Here is a 20,947-nt window from a genome sequence, read left to right as displayed (position 1 = left end):
CAACTCAACTGTAGCTCACACCTGATTGACTGCACTGAACAAGTTGAAACTTGTCACACGCTATTACTAAGGTTCAGTGTGCTGCTTCCCGTATTGAAGATCCCTGCCTTTCCGCTGGATTGCACTCGGCTGCAGCATTTACCGTGTTTGTTAATCATAACAAAGGCTTCGTGTCACACATTGCTTCTGGTATACGGCAATTTCTGTCAAATAAAAACATTACAGATTACATCACAGAAATGGTGGCATGAGGAATGCTTCTTGAAATCTCCCCTGGAAGTTACAACAAACTGAATATCTGTAATTCAAGAAGGGATAACTTAAACAATACACAGTCACTTCTGAGAGATCCGCACATTGAGTCATCTGAAGGTGGGAAATTTGGTGATCAGGGAAGGAGGAAATTGGGTGATCAGGGAAGGGGGAAATACAGAGACCAGGGCTGTGGGCTGTGGGACGCAGTCTGGAGCTCATTGTGGTCTTGGCAAAGGGAAGAATCTAGACTGCAGGCACACTTCCTGTGGTCCAAAGTCCTACCTGAGGGATCAGCATATAATATAGCTGAACTCAGCGTTCGGAGCTGAGACCTTGGGAGAGAACTGTAGTTTAGGCCCTAATTGCCCGGCAGAAAACAAAAAACAAATACACGTAGTCCGGCCGACTTCCCCCACCAGCAAGAGTTTGCCCTACCCCCACCCTATCAGTATTAGAAGCAGGCTCCAGAAGAAACGGTAGCAATATCAGATTAAATAACAAAATTTACAGTCCTGAGAACTGGGGTGACAGATCCACAATGTGACTAATTCTAGTGATAGGGAAAGAGCTCTAGGGACTAGACATCTGTGGCCTGGTCATTGCCATTGCTTGGAGTCACAAACACACCAGCTACTGGCATAGGCCACCTTGCCCCCAGCTTTCTGGTCAGTTCCCTGTGGGGGCAACCAGAGCCACTGCGACACACAGGCGTTGCATTGGACCGCAGGGATAGCCTTGGGATTTCAGAAGCTCAGAACTCTCTTGCCTTCTACATCCTCCCACGGAGGCGGTGTTCTGAGTAGGTGACCTACTCACAGAGAAGAAGCCCACCTTCAGGAAACCCCCCATCACATGAGAAGCTGGAACAGTGCAAGAGAATAAAACACTACAGTATGAGACAAGATAAAACACTGCAGTGGGAGGGAAAATAAAACATTCCAGCAACACCTACTGGAAGGTAAAAGAAAGACCTTCATATCAACCTACTGCAGAACCCACTCCTGTAGGTGTGTAAGAAGAGAAGTAATTATTCATTAATTGCTGTGAATAACCAAAGTAGCAAGGCAGCTCTAAAAGAAAATGAACTTAAAGACATAGAAATATGTGACTTAAATGACAGAATTCAAGATTGTTGTGGAAAAACTCAATGAGATGCAAGAAAACACAGACAGGCAGTTTAATGAACTCAGGAACACAAAGAACAAAGTGAATGTTTTACCATAGAAACATTATAAAAGAATCAAACAAATTCTGGAGATGAAGAACTCAATAAAAGAAGTGAAGAATGAAATAGCCTGCTTAGGTAATAGAGCTGATCAGATGGAGGAAAGAATTATTGATATCGAAGATAGAAATCTGGAAATGACACAGAAGAAGAGAGAAGCTTGAGAGTTAAAAGAAATGAAAGAACTCTACAAGAATTTTCTGACTTCATTAGAAAGAGCAACATAAAAATAATGGGCATACCGGAAGGCAAAGAGAAGCAGAAGGCAATAGAGTATATTCAAACAAATAGTTGATGAGAACTTCCCAAACTTGTGGAAAGACCTGGATTCTTGAATCCAAGAAAGAAACAGAACACCTAATTACCTCAGTCCCAACAGGTCTCCTCTAAGCCACACTGTATTGTCAAAAATTAATGACAAAGAAAGAATTCTCAAGGCAGCGTGGGGAAGTAAAACTGTAACCTATAACAGATAGCCCGTTAGACTATCATCAGACTTTTCAGCAGAAATCCTACAAACCATGAGGGAGTAGAATCAAATGTTCAAACTATCAAAAGAGAGAAATTATGAGCCAACAATACAAAGATATCCTTTGTTTATGAAGAAAGAATAAACAACTTTCCAGACATACAGAAGCTGAGGGAATTTTCTAACATATGACCTGCATTACAGGAAATACTGAAGGAGATTATTTGACATGATACACAAAAGCAAAAGAATACAAAACCATGAGCAACATTATGAATAGACAGACAGAAGAAGGAAATAGCAACCCCGACACAAAATAGAGCCCTATACACTTAAGCATAACACAAAGGGTAAAGAAGATAAAAACACTTTTTAAAAAAAGGAAAATGAAAAAGATAACTTGCTACTGTAACTCAGAAATCAATTCACAGGATATATGGGGACAACTTGTGACAAAGACATAGCAGGGGAAAAGAGTGAATGTCTGAATCTTCAAGGGGGAATGGAGACAAGAAACATGCTGAAGAAAAAGGATTACTGTAAATATGGAACTTCCTTTTACAAAACCTTAATGGTAACCACTCAAAAAAATCCAGAACGGAGATATATAACATAAAAAAAGGGAAAAAGAGAGAAAAATAATAGAATGCCATCACATTAAAATAACAGACAGCAACAAAAAGGCAAACAGTGGAGATGCTGAGATATCAGAAAACAAAAAACAAAATGGATCTAGGAAATCCACATATATCAATAAGCATTCTAAATGTAAATGGACTGAACTCACCAATAAAAAGGCACAGAGTAGCATATTGGATCAAAAAACAAAACCTAACCATATGCTTTCTCCAAAAGATGCATCTCAGCTACAAGGGTAAACATAGACTGAAAGTGAAAGGGTGGAAATCAATACTCCAAGCAGATGGTATCCAGAGAAAAGCAGGCGTAACCATACTTACATCAGAGTAAACCGACTTCAGGATAAAAAGGGTAAAAAGAGACAAAGATGGACATTTCGTAATGATAAAGGGGACAAGAGAGCATGAAGACATAACACTTATCAACATATATGCCCCCAATCATGGAGCACCAAAATATACAAAGCAACTACTAACAAAACTAAAGGGAGAAATTGAACAAAACACAGTAATAGTAAGGGACCTAAATACATCATTGACAGCTATGGATAGATCATCCAAACAGAAAATCAATAAGGAAATACCAGCCTTAAAAGACACATGTAAGAGGAGAGATCAAAAGATACGTAGAAACAAATAAGAATGAGAATACATCCTATCAAAATTGTTGGGATGCAGCGAAAGCAGTAATAAGAGGGAAATTTATATCATTATGGGCTTATCTTAAGAAAGTAGAAAAATCCCCATTTCACAACCTCATGTTACACTTCAAAGAACTAGAGAAAGAAGAACAAATGAAACCTAAAGTCAGCGGAAGGAAGGAAATAATAAAAATCAGAGCAGAACTAAATGAAATAGAGAATAAAAAGACAATAGGAAAAAGAAAAGTCACAAAATCAGAAATGAAAGGGGAAATTATCACGGATGCCACAGAACTACAAAGAATCATCCAGGAATACTCTGAAGGACTATATGCCACCAAATTCAATAACCTAGAAGAAATGGACATGGTCTTAGAAGCCTACAGCCTTCTTAGACTGAATTGTGAAGAACTGGAAAATCTAAATAGACCCATCAACAATAAGGAAATGGAATCAGTCGTCCAACACCTTCCCAAAAGAAAAAGTTCAGGACCAGATGGCTTCACTAATGAATTCTAGCAAACATTCAAAGAGGATCTAATACCTGTCATCCTGAAACTCTTCCAAAACATTGAAGAAGAGGCAGTACTTTCTAATTCATTTTATGATGCCAACTTTACTCTGATACCAAAACCTGGTAAGGGTAACACAAAAAAAGAAAATTACAGACCAGTATCTTTGGTGAATACACATCTTTGGTAAAAATCCTAAGTAAAATTCTAGCAAATTGAATACAATAATGCATTTAAAAGATTATACATCACGATCAAGTGGGGTTCATCCCAGGGGCACAAGGATGGTTCAACACAGAGAAATCGATCATTGTGATACACCACATAAAAAAAGTAAAAGAATTCTGACTAATAAAATCATATGATTATATCAATAGATGCAGAAAAAGCATTTGACAAGATACAATATCCATTGATGATTAAAACTCTTAATAAAATGGATATAGAAGGAAAATAACATAATAAAGGCCACATATGACAGACCCTCAGCTAGTACCATAATTAACGGCGAAAAACTGAAGCATTTTGTTCTTCATTCAGGAACAAGACAGGGTTGTCCCCTATCATCTCTGCTTTTCAACATCATATTGGAAGTTCTAGCCAGAGCTGTCAGGGAAGAGAAAGAAATAAAAGGCATCTGAATTGGGAATGATAAAGCTAAATAGTCACTTTTTACAGATAACATCATTATTTAGAAAACCCTAAAGACTCCACCAAAAAGCTGTTAGAAACAATAAATAGATGTAGTAAATTTGCTGGCTACAAAAGCAATGTACAAAAATCCATTGAGGGCCAGGCCTGTGGCTCAGGTGGTTGGAGCTCCGTGCTCCTAATGCTGAGGTCTCCGGTTCGATTCCCACATGGGCCAATGAGCTGCGCCCTCTACAGCTAAGATTGTGAACAACAGTTCTCCCTGGAGCGGGGCTACCATGTGCTGCCAGGAGTGGCCGGCGGCCACTGTGAGTGGCTGGCAGCCAGCATGAGCAGCCGTGAGCTGCTGTGTGCTGCCATGGGCTACTGTGTGCTGCCATGAGCAGCCGGTGGCCAGCATGAGTGGCTGCAGTCAGTGTGAGTGGCTGGCAGCTTTGTGAGTGGCTGGCAGCCGGCAAGAGCTGTCGTGAGCTGCTGTGAGGGACTAACCAACGACTGGCGACTTACTGCCTCAGCCGGGGGCAGTGCAAGGCTCATAAATACTACCAGCATGGGCCAGGGAGCTGTTTCCTACACAGCTAGACTGAGAAACAGTGGCTTGAACCGTAGTGGGGATGGGGAGGCAGAAGAAAGGGGGAAATATAAATCCATTGAATTCCTATATACTAACAATGAAATTAAAAAAAAAAAGAAATGAAGAAAACAATTTTTTTTGTAATAGGAACAAAAAGAATAAAATACCTAGGATAAACTTAACAAAAGATGTGAAGGACCTATACATTGAAAAATATAAGACAAATTTTTAAAAGAAATTGGAGATACACAGAAATGGAAAGACATTCTGTGTTCATAGATTGAAAGAATCAACATAGTTAGAATGGCAATATTACCCAAAGCAATATATATAAATTTAATGCAATCCCCATCAAAATCGCAGTGATGTTTTTTTAAAAAAATTTATGTATGTATGTATTTATTTATTTGTTTTACTCGGTAACAGTGTGTTTTTTCCAGGGCCCGTCAGCTCCAAGTCAAGTCATTGTCCTTCAATCTAGTTGTGGAGGGCGCAGCTCAGCTCCAAGTCCAGTCGCCATTTTCAATCTAGTTGCGGGGGTGCAGCCCACCATCCCATGGAGGGAATCGAACCAGGAACCTTATTGTTAAGAGCACGTGTTCTAACCAACTGAGCCATCTGGCCACCCACCAGCAGCGCAGCTGCAGTTCAGCTCAATTTGTTGTCTTCAGTCTAGTTGTGGAGAGCACAACTCACTGGCTCATGTGGGAATCAAACCTGCAACCTTGTTAAGAGCACACGCTCTAACCAACTGAGCTAACTGGCTGCCCCCCAGTGACATTAAATAGAACAAAAAAAATCATCAGATTTATATGGAATCACAAAAACCCTGAATAGCCAAAGCACTCCTAAGAAAAAAGAATAATGCTGGAGGTATCACACTCCCTGACTTCAGCTTGTACTACAGAGCAGCAATAATCAGAACAACATGGTATTCGCAGAAAAACAGTCACAGACAAATGGAATAGAATTGAAAACCCAGAAATAAACCCACATATATATGGGCAGTTAAGTTTTGACAAAGGAGCTAAGAACATACAATGGAGAAAAGAAAGCCTCTTCAATAAATGCTGTTGGCAAAATTGGAAAGCCATCTGTAAAAAACTGAAACTAGACTGCCATCTGTCACCATATATCAAAATTAACTCAAAATGGATCAAAGACCCAAACTTCAGACCTAAAACAGTAAATTGCATAGAAGAAAGCATAGGTACTGAACCTTGGGTTCAGAGAGGATTTTATGAATTTGACCTCAAAGGCAAGGGATGTAAAAGCTAAAATAAATGAAAGGGACTATATCAAACTGAAAAACTTCTGCACAACAAAAGAAACCATCAACAAAACAAAGTGGCAACCAACTGAATGGGAGAAGATATTTGTAAATGATGCCTCCCATAAGGGGCTAATATCCAAAATATATAAGGAACTCATACAACTCAACGACAGAAAGAGTCTAGTTAAAAAATGAGTAGAGGACATGAACAGATACTTCTCCTAGGAAGTCATACAAATGGCCAACAGATACATGAAGAAATGTTAAACTTTGCTAGCTATTAAGGAAATGCAAATCAAAACCACAATGAGATATCACCTCACCCCTGATAAGATGGTTGTTATCAACAAGACAAGTAATGACAAGTGATGGAGAGGCTGTGAAGAAAAAGGAACCCTCATACACTGTTGGTGGGAATTTAGATTTGTGGCGCCGCTGTGGAAGGCAGTGTGGAAGTTCCTCAAAAAATGAAGAATAGAATTACCAGATGACCCAGCAATCCCTCTCCTGGGTACATACCCAAAAAATCTGAAAACATTTATCTGTAAAGATAATGTGCTCCGGTGTTCATTGCAGCTTTATTTACAGTAGCCAAGACATGGAAACAACCAAACTGTCCTTTGAAAGATGGTTGGCTAAAGAAGATATGATATATACACAATGGAATATTACTCTGCCATAAGAAAAGGTGAAATACTGCCTTTTGCGACAACCTGGATGGATCTTGAGATTATTATGCTAAGCGATATGTCAGACGAAGTCGAGAACCATATGACTTCACTGATATTTTGGATATAAAACTGAAAGCAACAAAGGAAAAAAACAAAGAAACAAAAACTCATAGACACAGACAACAGTTTAGTGGTTACCAGAGGGTAAGCGGGGTGGGGGATTCTAGAAGAGGGTAAAGGGAGTCAAGGAGAACTGACTCTGGGTGGTGAGCACACAGTGTGATAGACGATGTATTATGGAAATGTACACTTGAAACCTATTTGATTTTACTAACCATTGTCACCCAATAAATGTAATTAAAAAAAATTTACAGTGTGTCCTCATCCACCTTATTCACCGGATCTGGCACCCTGCGACTTCTGGCTCTTCCCCAAAGTCAAAATGATTCAGGACATCAAAGCAGCCACGACAGTGCAACTAACGACACTCCGGAAAGAGGACGTCCAGAACTGCTTCAGAAAGTGGCAAGAATGATGGGATGAATGTGTTCAAAGTCATGGGGAGTATTTTGAGAGGGATTAATGACAATGTGTCTTTTGCTGTAATAATTTTTTTTATTTAAACATTCACCGTATATTTTGATTACACCTTGTATATCTTAAGGTGGTTGTGAACATCAGTTGAAATAGTGGATATGTAATTAAAACAAAGAGGTCTTGTCTCGCCTGTCATTTGTAAGCAAAATTTCATTGAGTGCACATCTTATTGTTCAAACACTATTTTTCTCTTGACAGTTGGTACCTCACATAGACATAAATATTGGCCAGCGAAGAGAATGTCACCTCCTTGCTATTATCCAAAAGTTTGTGGACTTAAGCCACATGGCCCGAAATTACAGGGAGACAGATTTTTATTTTATTTTATTTTTTTATTTTTTTTAAGGAGGGCACAGCTCACAGTGGCCCATGCGGGGATCAAACAGGCATCCTTGGTGTTATTAGCACCACACTCTAATCAACTGAGCTAACTGGAACTGGCCTCTCACAGGGAAACAGACTTTGACTCAGTGTAAGGAAGAACTTTCTCATCATTAGATGTGATTATCAGCTCCTTCATAAATTGATTAAATTTCCCATTATAGTAATTATTTTTCATCTGTCAGGGTATTATTATAGGTAGGAGACTGGACTGAATGACCTTCATAATTGTCCCTTCAGTTCCGTTTCTGTATTCAGTCCTCCATAAAAACTTTTAACAAACCACTTTATGAGTTAGTTATCTTGTTATAACTTCCCTTATAAATATACCACCTTTGTCTCTGTGCTTTAATATCCTAGAAGATGCAAAGGCATGAAATATTTTTACCTCTGCCATGACCTTTAAAGATGCCTTAAAAATAAATTAGTCGTATTTAGGAAGAGCCGTTTGGGGAATCATTAATTTTGAGTATTTGTCCTTAAAAAATATTTCATCATATAGGGAATATATAACATGAAAGAAATCCTCAGCGGTATTCCTTCTTCATTGAGTGTGTTTATAGTGCTTTAGGTGCGTGGGTTTGAAGTCAGAAGTCTTGTTTAATCTTGTCTCTGCTCTCTACTGGCAATTTGATCTTGGGCCAGTTATTTAAGCTAGATTATAAAGGATGCAGAGTGGAATTTAGAAAGGAGGAGTAGTTTATAAAGAAAGTTAGGTATGAGAAGGGTATTAAGAGTGTGACAGTCAGTCTTTCCTATATTACTCAACGTGTGATCTGCTGACAGCAGCACTGGCAGCACCTTGAAGCTTCTTAAAAATGCAGAATATCAGACTTTCACCCCAGACTGCATGTTAACAAACTGAAGTTAAGATCAGAGTGTACATTTAGGACAGCATTTTGTCAGTCTTGCCTGCTCATAAGAATGACTTGTGGGACTTACAGACAGTACTGATGCATCACTACCTAGCTTAAGTTCAGTAGAATTGCAGGAAGTGGGGTGCAGGCATTGGTATTTTTGAAAGTTCCAGAGATACTTCTGGAGAAGTATGCATAGAAACACTAATCTAAGGCTGCCTTTGCAGATAGCCTTTGGGGAACACTAGACGAAGAGCTTTGAAATGAACAATAATGTCTGATTTTTTTTCCCCCAGATTCTTTTGATTGATAATACAGTGTGTATCCACAGATGTTTGTTGAATGTTGGACATGTAGAGAGCTTTGCTTTCCATCTTGTTTAGAATAAAAACTGTCCTCCTGTCTGATCTCCTTTCTTTGCATATTTCTTTCCTCCATTTAAAAGTAGGAGAAAAATAAATGACAGGCTTTTTGATTACTCAGAGTAGTAGGAGGTAAATAAACCCTTATCTAGAGACAATGAGGTGAGTGTCTTTCCTGAGGCAAAGCATTTTATCGTGGAGCAGTGAGGCATAAGTTTACAGAGGTTGAGTAATCTATAAATTTTCTGTGCCCAGTTGATCTATAAATTTTCCTGAGTACGATAGGCACATGATGAAAGCACTATTGTGGGAAAATTCATTTTGAATCTTGACTTGGTGGCTTGAAACAAGATGAGAATCACTGATACTATTGCTGAGGCTGTTGCTGTACTCTGTTTGAAATTGTAAGATTGCAATGCATTCTTGAATGGCTTTAGAGTTCTGAATGGAAAGGAAGAGCTAGAGAGATGGGGGAGAGATTTTGAGGAAGCGATGGTATTTGAATGTAAACGTAGTCCTACGTGAATAGAAAAATAGCAGTTTGGGCAGTGTAAAAAACTAGGTAACAGTTACGTACATCATCCCTATAGGATGCAAGCTAGTGTCAGATGTCTTACTAGTGTTATCTAATTCTACTAGCACCGTGCTATCTCATAGTACTCATTTTATGGATTTAGGAAACCATTTCTTAGATACGGTTACCTAGCCCAAGGTCACAAACAGAAATGGTAACCTAAACTACAACTATGATTATCGGACACGGAAGGCTGTTTTCCTTCTGAAGCAGGGCCCGATTGGGACCCCCATAGCAGAGGCCTCGCAATGATCCTGGCCTCACCTTTATAACTTAACAGTAGATCATCCCTCTGCAGCTTGAGCTCAGAATGTCCCATCCAGTTTCCTGTTTTAAGAAAATTACCGGGAAACTTATGATTAATACCCTTAGGGTTATTGATCACAATCTCTATGGTCTAGCATTCTTGCCAGGCTATTCCCATCATTGTTTCTGGGTTGCTGATGCCACCAGAGATCTAAATTGCCAGAGGGAAGGCTCCATGAAGCAGAACAGACCCCTCGGAACCTTCACATAGCCTCTGAAGGAACACCCAGATTTTCCCTTAAATACCCTAAGCCAGTCTGAGAATGTGAAGGCAGTTTTTGGAGGTGTTAATCTGCTGCCTTCTCAGACCACCAGTGCTCTGATAATAAACGCTTATTCTATGACCCAACTCCTGTGTTGGTCTATTGACTGAGTGGCGCAGGCAGCACAAGCCCCAGACTTGGTTGCCCTCCAGTTTCAGTTTCTGGCGACTCCGGGGCAGGACAGCCTTGGGGTTCCTCTGGTAAGTCTTTCGGCTTCTGGAGGGTCTCGGGGGCTGCCTGGGGCTAGGTTGATTGCTTGGCATAAGACTGACCTCTGGAAGCAGCTGCCAAGTGATTTTGCTTACCAAGGTGGGCTTTGTGTCAGGGCCCATCCATCACGGACGACTTTCTGTTCAGTTGGGATAGAATAAACGTTTGCTGTGTTGTCCTGTTTCTTCAGTTCTGACCCTTTCCTGTAATTATTGGTTCGTAAAGTGGGGTGGCCCCGGCATGCACAGCCGGAGGATTTTTGCACTCACTGTCTGGGCCTCTTCCTTGAGGGCCATCTGGGGGTCATACTGACCCATTGGCACCAATAAGTGAGACTGCAATATCCGGCAAGGCGTAATGCCGTCACTTGTAAGGGGCTCTGACTGCAAGCTTGCTTTGACTTGGAAGTGCACTTGTGGTTGGCAACGTTGTTCACCGTGAGGCGGGGCCCATCTGCTGCACTGTAAAAGCCACCACGCCTGGTTTCGGCCTTTGGGCATCTGGTGGTCTTAAGGCCACATCTGGTTTTTGGTTTTAGTCCACTGGCCGATTGTCTGATGGTCGATGGACCTTTTATGAGGTGTGATCAACAAATACAATGAATGTTTAAATAAAAGAAAAATTATTACAGTAAAAGACACATTGCCATTAATACCCCGCAAAATACTCGCCCTTGCTTCAAACTCACTTAACCCTTCGTCCTTGCCACTTTCTGAAGTAGTTCAGGAAGTTGTCTTTCATGACTGTCTTTACTTCATCCTCCTTTATGAGAACGCTCTGTGTCACACATTGCTTCTGGTATGGCAATTTGTGTCAAATAAAAATATTGCAGTGTGTCCATGTATTCACCTGGTCTGGTACCGTACAACTTCTGTCTCTTCTCCAAAGTCAAAAAGACCTTGAAAGGAAAACATTTTGAGTTGATTCAGGACATTGAGGCATCCATGACCGCGCAAGACACTCCTCAAAGAGGACTTCCAGAACTGCTTCAGAAAGTGGCAAGAATGATGGGATAAGTGTGTTTGAAGCGAGGGGGGTTATTTTGTGAGGAATTAATGGCAGTGTCTTTTAGTGTAATAAATTTTTAAAAATTTAATCATTCACCATAGTTTTTGATTACACCTCATATATGGAGTAAGATGATGTCACATCCAAATCTGTCACCTAGCTAGGTCTGGTTTCTGTATCTGGTATTCAGATCCAAATCTGTTTTTTCTGGGTTTTGTCTGTTAGATCCAGGGACTACTTGGACCTGTCTGTGTTTTAAGTCTGTGTTAAGTGTGTCCGCATTTTTTCCAGCTCCATAATGGGATCTAAGGTTTCAATACCAGCTGAGATCCTGTTAGGCAGAAAATTAGGTCATTAGCAAAACTACGGCTATGAGCCATTAATCAAAAAGAAATTAATGTTCTATTGCATTGCTGATTGGCCAACGTATATGTTAGATTCTGGAGAGCACTGGTTGCTCAGTAGTTCATTGAATTATTATAGTATTTTGCAGCTGGAGTTGTTCTGTTAGAGGTCTGAGAAGTAGGGTGAAATTTCTTATATATAAGCCTTTATGATAGACTCTGAAAAGGGAAGTAAACTGATGGTTTAGTTCCGAGAAAGGGAAATCCACCGTCTCCTAATCTATTTATAATTGGACACTATGTTCAGAAACTTGGCAAAAGTAAAAGTCTTGTAATGTTTTTCTGACTCTCAGTAGCTTTTAAGATCTTGCAGATAATCTGAAGTGTAAACATAGCTACTGCTGCTTGAGGCTGAGGTAACTGAAGGGAAAAAAGGGCATTTTTAAAAACAAGTGGCTAGTCTCTCAAGCCAGACCTCCATCCATTTGTTCCAGCCTCTTTGAAACTGCCCTTTCGGGGGCAATTGAAAAATCTTAGGTCCTCTTTACAATTGTTAGTAGTTCAGTTTATGTATATAATCTCTGTGCTTGTCTGTGTTTTATATATAATATATTGTTTTTGCCTCCAGATGGTATTACCAGATAATAATATTTAATTGGCTTAAAATAAAATTTTAAGCACTTACATAAATTAAAAATAAATAATGAAAACTGACCTAAGTAATTTTCAGGATCACGTGATCTAAGAAAATATTTGCTACTAGGGCTAATTTGTCTTTTGGTTAAATAGACATGTCTTTTAAGGTTATTAACATTAAATATGTTATCTTTTGTTTTACAAAAATAAATTCATGTTATCTTTGTTACCAAATTTGTCAAGAAAATAGCTTGGGTAGTAATTAACTTTAAAATCTCATAGAGTTAAGAACTAATAAGTAACTACATGTTTTAGATGAAACTTTTCAGTAATAATTATATGCTGTGGATGGTTGGACATGGTTTCCCAGTATCTGTTGGTAACTTAAGATTTTAGTGTTGCTAAGTTATATTAAATGATAAAAATTATTGCGTATGTAAGTATTTCAAAATACTGAAATACTGAAACATTAATTATTAGATAGGTCTGAGTTCACCTGTTTCTGGCTTCTTGTCACAGGAACGTAAAAAGATAGATTAAGATCTGTTCATAAATATATCTTGTATTTTATTACAGAAGGCTATATTTTTGAAGGTTGCAAAATATATTGCTGGATTTGCCAATGGAAACGCTAATTACTTGCTGTTAGTTTTCAGTAAAAATTAAGGTTCTGAAGGTTATGGATTCTTATTAATATGAAAGGAAATGATGTATGTTTTCAAGGAAGATATAAGATATGGACATACATTTTTGAAGGAACTGAAAGAAAAAGCAGTTTGTCCGAAAGATGGTTATTTCTGAAAGAGTGAGAAGAAACAAAGTAAGAGGGACCAGAAAGTTGTAGAACATTTGTGAAAAAAATGAGAGAATTTTTATGGTTAAGCTAAATCCAGTTAAGTAAGTAAATTTAAATATCAAAAGTAAGCTGGTGCAAAATTAGAGTTAAATTTTTTCTGTCTGTTAAGTAGGACAAAGTTCGTTAGACTATTGGTCTGCTACTGATAATATGAAAAAGTTTTTTGCCCAGAAAAGCAAAAGATATGTGTCATCAGAATATTTTCTATTTTATATTGTCTTAATCAGGTCCTTGGTTACTTAAGAGAACTAAATTTCCATAATAGTAAGAACTAAGTTTTGCTAATAATTATGTGAACTTATGTATTTTGGGACTGCTAGAGTTCATGTGCCCTTCTCAATGGCAGATATAGGCCAGTGTGAGGAAGCGTGGCCTGATGTTTTCCCTAACCTGGCAGGCAGATCCTAGAGAAGGCCAGGGAATTTGTTTAAACATCTTTAACAACTGAGACGGGGAAGACAAGGAAAGAAAGGAACAGCGAGATCGGAGACGAGTCCTGAGAAAAGCCAGACTTTTGGCTGCAGTTACAGACAGGTCAAGCCCAAAGCCACCTCAGGGCCACCTCGATAACCCCAGAGGAGGAACACCAGGTAAAGGAGCCTGCTGTAGATGTGGAAGCCCAGACCCCTGGAGTAAGGAGGGTCCCAGTCCTCCAAAGCAGCCGTGTCCCCTGCACAGACTATTAGGGCACTGGAAGAAGTATTGTCCCCTGTTCTGAAGGGATCAGGGACCAACTCCTTTCCCACAAATGGCTATAAACGACTGATGGGCCTGAGGTTCCCAGCGGGGCTCCCAAGAAGAAAAAGGCCATTGTCATCACAGGGGAGGAACTGCAGGTGACCGTTGACGTGGCAGGTCAGCCTGTTCATTTCCTGATTGGTAGGGGAACCATTTATGCTGTCTCGACTGCTCACTCTGGACCTATTTCCTCTGAAACCTGCTCAGTTGTGGGGATAAATAGAGCCCCTAGATTTTGGTTCATACTCAGCCAGTTCCTTACTATGGCCTTTACCTTAGAGGAAAAGTAAAACGAGCAAATCAGACCTTAAAAAAGACTCTAGAAAAGTTTTGTCGAGAGATCTCTAAGCCGTGGCTCTAATTGCTGCCCATTGCTTTCAATTTCAACCTCAGTTCTGTTATTTCCTATATTATTGACTTGGGAGAGGTTCAGCAGGCACTCCAGAAATAAGGGACCAGCACCTCCCCCAGGCCAACCCCTCTGCCTGTTACAGCTATGTAATACCAGGGGACCAACTATTATTAGAAGCCTAAATGGAGGGGACCCTTAGCAATTCTGCCCAGCACAACTGTTGTCAGGTGCAGAGTCAGTGGCTGGGACCACTTCCCTCGAATCAAACCTGTTTACTGTAAAAGTTTTCTGATATAATAGCTAGGGGCACTAGCCTCTCTGACTGCTGGATGTGCCATAAACAGCCCCCTCCCCGCGATGATGGATTCCCATAAGCAGGGATGACGCCACTCTCAGCAGGAAGCAGCCAAGAATGGTCATTGTCCTTTATCCTTGCAACCGTACTAATTTTATAGAAATAAATGAATAAAAGACGGGGGAATTGAAGCAGGGCTTGGTTGGGACCCCCATAGCAGAGGCCTTGCAATGATCCTGGCCTCTCACCTTTGTAGCTTAACAATAGATCATCTCCCTGCGGCTTGAGCTCGGAATGTCCCCTGTCGCAGTTCCCTGTTTTAAGAAAATTACCCGGAAACTTATGATTAATACCCTTAGGGTTATTGATCACAATCTCTATGGTCCAGCATTCTTGCCAGGCTATTCCCATCATTGTTCCTGGGTTGCCAACACCACCGGAGAACCACGTTGCCAGAGGGAAGGCTCCATGGAGACCCCCTTTGGTTGCCCTCTGGTTTCACTTCCTGATTCCAATACATACCACGTAATTAACCATTTTTGTTATAATTTTGGAATCATTTTTACACATTAGTTCTCGTATTCAGCATCTTTACAACCTCATGTCACATTTCGCATTATTTCAGCTACTGTTAAATGACACTATTCTCTGAAAGATACTTGCTCTCTCCTTGCTCTGTGACTAATATTTTCTCCGTTTGAAGCTCCTCTCCAACCTTTAACATCTAGCTCATAATTTCCTCTTGTGTCCTCTGAACTTTTCCATTATTCCCAACAACTAGTGATTTTTTTCCTCTTTTGAACTTTCATATTCCTGTACTTGCTGTTATGTAATTACTTCATAATAAATATTACTGAATGATTCCTGGATATGAAATGCTCATCAATGAGTACAACCCTATTGATACATGTTTGAAATAATAGATGTAATATAAAAATATGTAATAACTGGTATGTGTAAGAAAATTACTACTTAATTTATACACGAAGAAATAGGAAAACAAAAAATGACTGTGGATTTAAAGGACCTATCCAAACTGAGAGATCATTACCTTTTTGGAAGTTCTTGGATCAAAACAACAGATGATTTGGTTTTTAGTATCCTGCAGGTTTTAGAGTAGTGCAGTAGCACAGTGCAGCGTAAGCTAAATACCTAACGACTTGAGGTAACTTCTCAGTTCTGCTACTTTCCAAGGGTCAGTTTGGGCAAACCATGACTTTTGGCCCCTCATCTATAAACTAGGAACAGCAATTCTTGTTTTACTCACTTTTTAACTTGTTAGGAGAATCAGATTAGATAATCTAAGTGAAAACTCTTTGTAATTTGCTAAATGTGTTAGATGGCAATGTAATTCTAATGTATTTTTAAAAACTATTATTAACTGCTGCACCTTTGTTTAGTATTTTTGTTTTTAATTCAGCTTTCCACAGGCTACAAATCAAACATTGTTAGACAAATTTAAGCATCAACATGAAGAGAATTCTTACATTGAATTTCCAGCTGTGATGGAGCCTGCTTTCATCATAAAGCACTATGCCGGGAAAGTAAAATACGGGGTAAAGGTCAGTCAATTTCTCATTGAATATGCCTTTAGGGTAGATGTTTGTTCTTTGTTATTTTATTTTATTAATTTATTTATTGGGGTGACATTGGTTAGTAAAATTACATAGGTTTCAAGTGTACATTTCTCATTCCTGTCACACTATCTACCCTCTTTGTAGTTTTATGGAGGCTCTTGATCGGTAACAGCTGGAGACATTTTATAGGGATACTACTAAAATTCACAGTCTGCCTTGTACTATGTTACTGTCAGTGGTGTTTCTGTTGGTTTCTTCCTACAGATGAACCTGATGTCGGTCCGTTCTGATAGACATTTTAGGTCTGAAAGAACAGATAACATCAGTATGTCTTAAACCCACTAGCTCAGGTGTATAGTTTGTTGAAATTTTGTCCTCTACACCTCTGAGCCCGGATAGAGGTTTCTTGTCTCGATGCATCAGTAGGTGTGTGTGAGCTTGCACTCCTCGTGAGTATATTAAAAGTCTTAACTCCTGTGGAAGGAAATCTTCATTATTGTGTCCATTTCTCGTTTGTACTTGGTGAGCTGTTTTCAACCACTTGATGTTTAAAGCCTGTTTACGACAGTGTCCCAGGCAAGGCAGTGACAATGTGGAGAGTAGTGGAACATATGTTTTCTCCTGGGTTTTGAGAAGAGAGTCAAAATTAAGATGATTCATTATTCATTAATGATTCACTTACTAAGGAAGTGTTAATTAAACACAGACCCTGTGCTTGGTGTTTGGAATGATCCAGTGATAAAACCGAGAGATATGGTCCTGGCTCTATATATACATATACATACATATGTGTACATATACATATGTACATATATCTCTGTGTATGTGTATAATGCAGATAAATGGGGCCATATGCTGTAAAGAAATGAATGTGTTCTATAGGAGAAACTAGTGAAATACTGGATTTTGAATTTGTAGATCCATGAACACCTCTTTGAGAAACTGAAATTTTGAAAGATGACCTGAAGTTAATGATGAGTATTCTAGGGCATGAGATAGGAAAGAACTTAATATGTTAAAATAATTGAAAACAGGCCTGTGTTACTAGATTATAATGAGTAATGGAGACAATGGCATCAAATGAATTCAGAGAATGGACAGCAAGTTAATTCTTTAGGGCTTCTAGACCAAGTTAAAGGAGTTTGATTTTTGTTGAAATCATTATGGGGAGCTATGTAAAGATTTAAAAGCTGAGGATGTAATTTGTGTTTTTGAAAGATTGCTTTGAGGAGCAGGAACAGCAGAGGATGGGAGTGGAACCTGGGGGATCAAAATTAGGTAATAATCAGTAGACCTTATTGATGGGTTCTGGGTAAGTGACTTCTGTCTATAGCTGATGGGTGAATTGGAGATGCTGTTTTTTTCCAGATAGAAAGCATAGGAAGGGATATTTTAGAAAAAATGTTAAGAATAACACAGAGTATAATGGTGGTTACCAGGGGCTAGAGGGTGGGGGAATTGAGGAGACGTTGGACAAAAGATTCAAACTTGCAGTTAGAAGGTAAGTCTAGAAATTTAATACACGGCATTGGGATTATAGCTAACATTGTGATTATGCATAGTCTTTAAAGTCGTTAAGAGATAGCACTACTATGGTGGTAATGATGTCGCAACATATAAATGTTATCAAATCAACATGTTGTATACCTTATACAATGTTATACCTCAATTAAAAAAAGATTTTAAAAATACACTTTAAAACAAAAACAAAAACAGCTTGGGCTATAAAATCTTATAGGAAGGTACATAAAGTGTATGGATTTCTTAAGTGCCCCTTCCCAGCTCATTCTCACCCACCCAGAGGTAACCACTATCCTAATTTTTTGTCCTTAATTTTATATGTTACTAAAGTTCAGATAAATGGAAGCATACACTATATACACTTGTACCTGTGACTGTTCATTTATATTATCACATAGGTTGAAAGTAAAAGGATGGGAAAAAGATATACCATGCAAACCCTAACTAAAAGAAAGGTGGTTTAATTACATTATTACTCAAAGTAGACTTTGAGGCAAGAAGTATTATTAGAGATAGACACATTTTATATCAATAAAAGGGGCCAGTTCAACAGGAAGACATATCATCAAAAGTTGTATGTACCTAATGACTTCATTTCAATATATATAAACCAAAAGGAGAGCAAAAGTAGAACTAGACAAGTTCATCATCATAGTAGTAGATTTTAACACGTCTCTCAGTGTCTAACAAAATAAGCAGACACAAAATCAATAAAAAACAAAAATTGAACAGCATTCTCAAACAGCTGACCTAATTAGCAGAGCATAAGATTGCTAGACAGTCTTTGGATGTTAGGAAATTAAGCAAAATTCTTCTATATAACCCATCAGTCAAAAAAGAAATCACAATAAAATGATAATGTTTTCAATTAAACATTAATGAAAATACAACATCAAAATTTGTAGGGTGCATTTAACACAATGATTTATAACTGTAAATGCATATATTAGGGAGAATGATTGAATATTAATTATCTAAGCTTACATCTCAATAAACTAGGAAAAGAACAGCAAGTTAAACCCCCCAAAATTAGAAGAAGGAAATAACAAAGGGAAGAACAGAGATCAGTGCAATAGAGTACAGACATGCACTAGAGAAATCGTCAGTCAAAAGTCAGTTCCTCGAGAAGATAACAGAAAATAAGTAAAAGGTAATAGAAAGTAACTAATAATAGAAATAACGAGACTCACAAGTTACATATATCAGAAATTAAAAAAAAGAGATTTAATAACATACCTAACAGATATTAAAAGGATATGAACGTATTTTGCCAATGAATTTGACCACATAGATAAATTGGAAAATTCCATTCCATGGAATTTTCCAAAACTGACACCAGAAAATATAGGAAAACCTGAAAATCCCATGTCTGTGATATAATTTGAATCAGTAGTTTAAACTTTCCCACAAAGGAAATTCCAGGCCCACATCATTTCACTGGTGAATGTATTCTGTTTCAATTTTGAGGTACCTTTAAGGTAATGTAAATGGATCTTAAACTTAAAAAGAAAGATCTGAGCTGGAAATACAGATTTGGGCCTCATCATAGAGGTAGCCATTATTATGGTTGAGATCACCTGATATAGGATGATTGAATGAAAAATATAAGAGCACACATGATCAAACCCAGAATGGCAGCACAAGAGGTCAGTAGTAAAACATAAAATGTGTTGTTACAGAAACTAAGAGTTTCAAGAAGAATGATACAAATAGTTTATGAAATGTACTTAAAAATTTAGAAATATGAAGACAGAAGCAAGACCATTACATTTAGAAAATGAAGGTCTCTATCAACATTTGACAGTCATCATGGAAAAGAATTTTGGAATTTTAGGTTGTGCAGTGTAGTTATTAATAGGATGCGGTGGTCTTTTGGGTAGGGCAGGCTGGTGTTTCAGTCCTTATACCGGTACTTTATTATGTTTCATCTTTGTACTTTCTGTACCTCTCCATTTGCTTATCAATGAAGTATGGCTTACGTTATTAAGGGATTGGTAGAATTGGATTTGTTATGTACAGTGCTTAACTTAGTGCCTGACATCTTGTCTGCCCTCAGTAGGTATTAGCTGAGGATGTGGTGGTGGTGGTGGTGGTGGAGACGATTTGGGTTTGAAAATTCTTACTCAGTTTTACTAACTTTTATAATATATACTTTTGCTTAAAGGGTGTTTAGGGACCAGGACTTCTGGTTTGTTTCCCCCTTTTCCCTGTTCTCAGGTGTAGAAAGAAGAATTAGGAAAGGAAAGCCCTAAAGGTAGCAGGATGAGTCTGGACGTGAGGCTAGATGACATCGTACTGGGCGTGCTCCTCAGAGTTAAGAGTTAGAGCTGTTTTGTAAAGCTGCACCAACTTGGAGCGATTTCCTTACCAAGCGTCCGTCCTTCATCTGGGTGTGGTTATAGCCAAATGCCTTGGCTTACATGTCAGTCTGGGACCTTCTTCCAGAGGTCTAAGCTTCTTGCCCTCCCTATCTTTCTGTGGGGTATTTTAACCCATTTTCTTGTAAAAACCATGCTTTAGCCCGAGTGTTTACTGCCTATTGACAGTCCTTAGGTAATCTTAATCAGCTCTAAAAAATCTACGTGCTGATGACACCCAAATGTGTTTTCTGAAACCTCTGTGGGACTCTAGACACGTACATCCATCATCTGCTTGATATCTGTACTATAGTGGTTACGAGTGGTTGTGTTTGAACTTGTTCTTTCACTTACTATTTGATAGGGGCCAAGATAATTAACCCCTCTAATCTCAGTTTTCTTACTGTAAAATAGGAATACTAATATCATCTCCATCAAGGAGTTGTTAGGAGAATGAAATGAGCTTAAATAGACAACACATGTAAAATGCTTAGAAGAGTGCCAGTACACGTAGTAACCTCTTAATAAATATCACTTGCTATTACCATATCCTCACCATCTCAGCTTAACTTGGCCAGAACTTATCTCTCATTCCTCATTTCCTATCTCCAAACCTCTTTTTTCTAGTTTTCTCCATATCAGTATATGGCATCTCCATTCACCTAGTTACTCAAACCCAAACTATAGGTGTTATCCTAATTCCCTCATTCTCTCACTCTGCCCTACTCCGCCAGCAAGTCCTTTATCCTGACCTCCAAAACATGTACCAGCTGTTTTCCCTTTGCACCATTACTGCCAGTGCAG

General features: G+C 38.7%; 1 protein-coding gene across 11 annotated transcripts in view; it reads left to right on the top strand.

The window, feature by feature from the left end:
- MYO9A (myosin IXA) overlaps positions 1-20,947 on the top strand; it is a 251,933-nt gene that overhangs the window by 96,576 nt on the left and 134,410 nt on the right. For all 11 annotated transcript variants that reach the window (XM_033109669.1, XM_033109671.1, XM_033109670.1 and 8 more), the window contains exon 13: positions 16,109-16,250. In XM_033109669.1, coding sequence (XP_032965560.1) covers positions 16,109-16,250 — 142 coding nt within the window. The remainder of the gene's footprint in view (positions 1-16,108; positions 16,251-20,947) is intronic.

Source organism: Rhinolophus ferrumequinum, chromosome 6 (assembly GCF_004115265.2).
Source record: "Rhinolophus ferrumequinum isolate MPI-CBG mRhiFer1 chromosome 6, mRhiFer1_v1.p, whole genome shotgun sequence".
Taxonomy (NCBI): domain Eukaryota; kingdom Metazoa; phylum Chordata; class Mammalia; order Chiroptera; family Rhinolophidae; genus Rhinolophus; species Rhinolophus ferrumequinum.
This window is presented reverse-complemented; position numbering and strand designations above follow the sequence as displayed.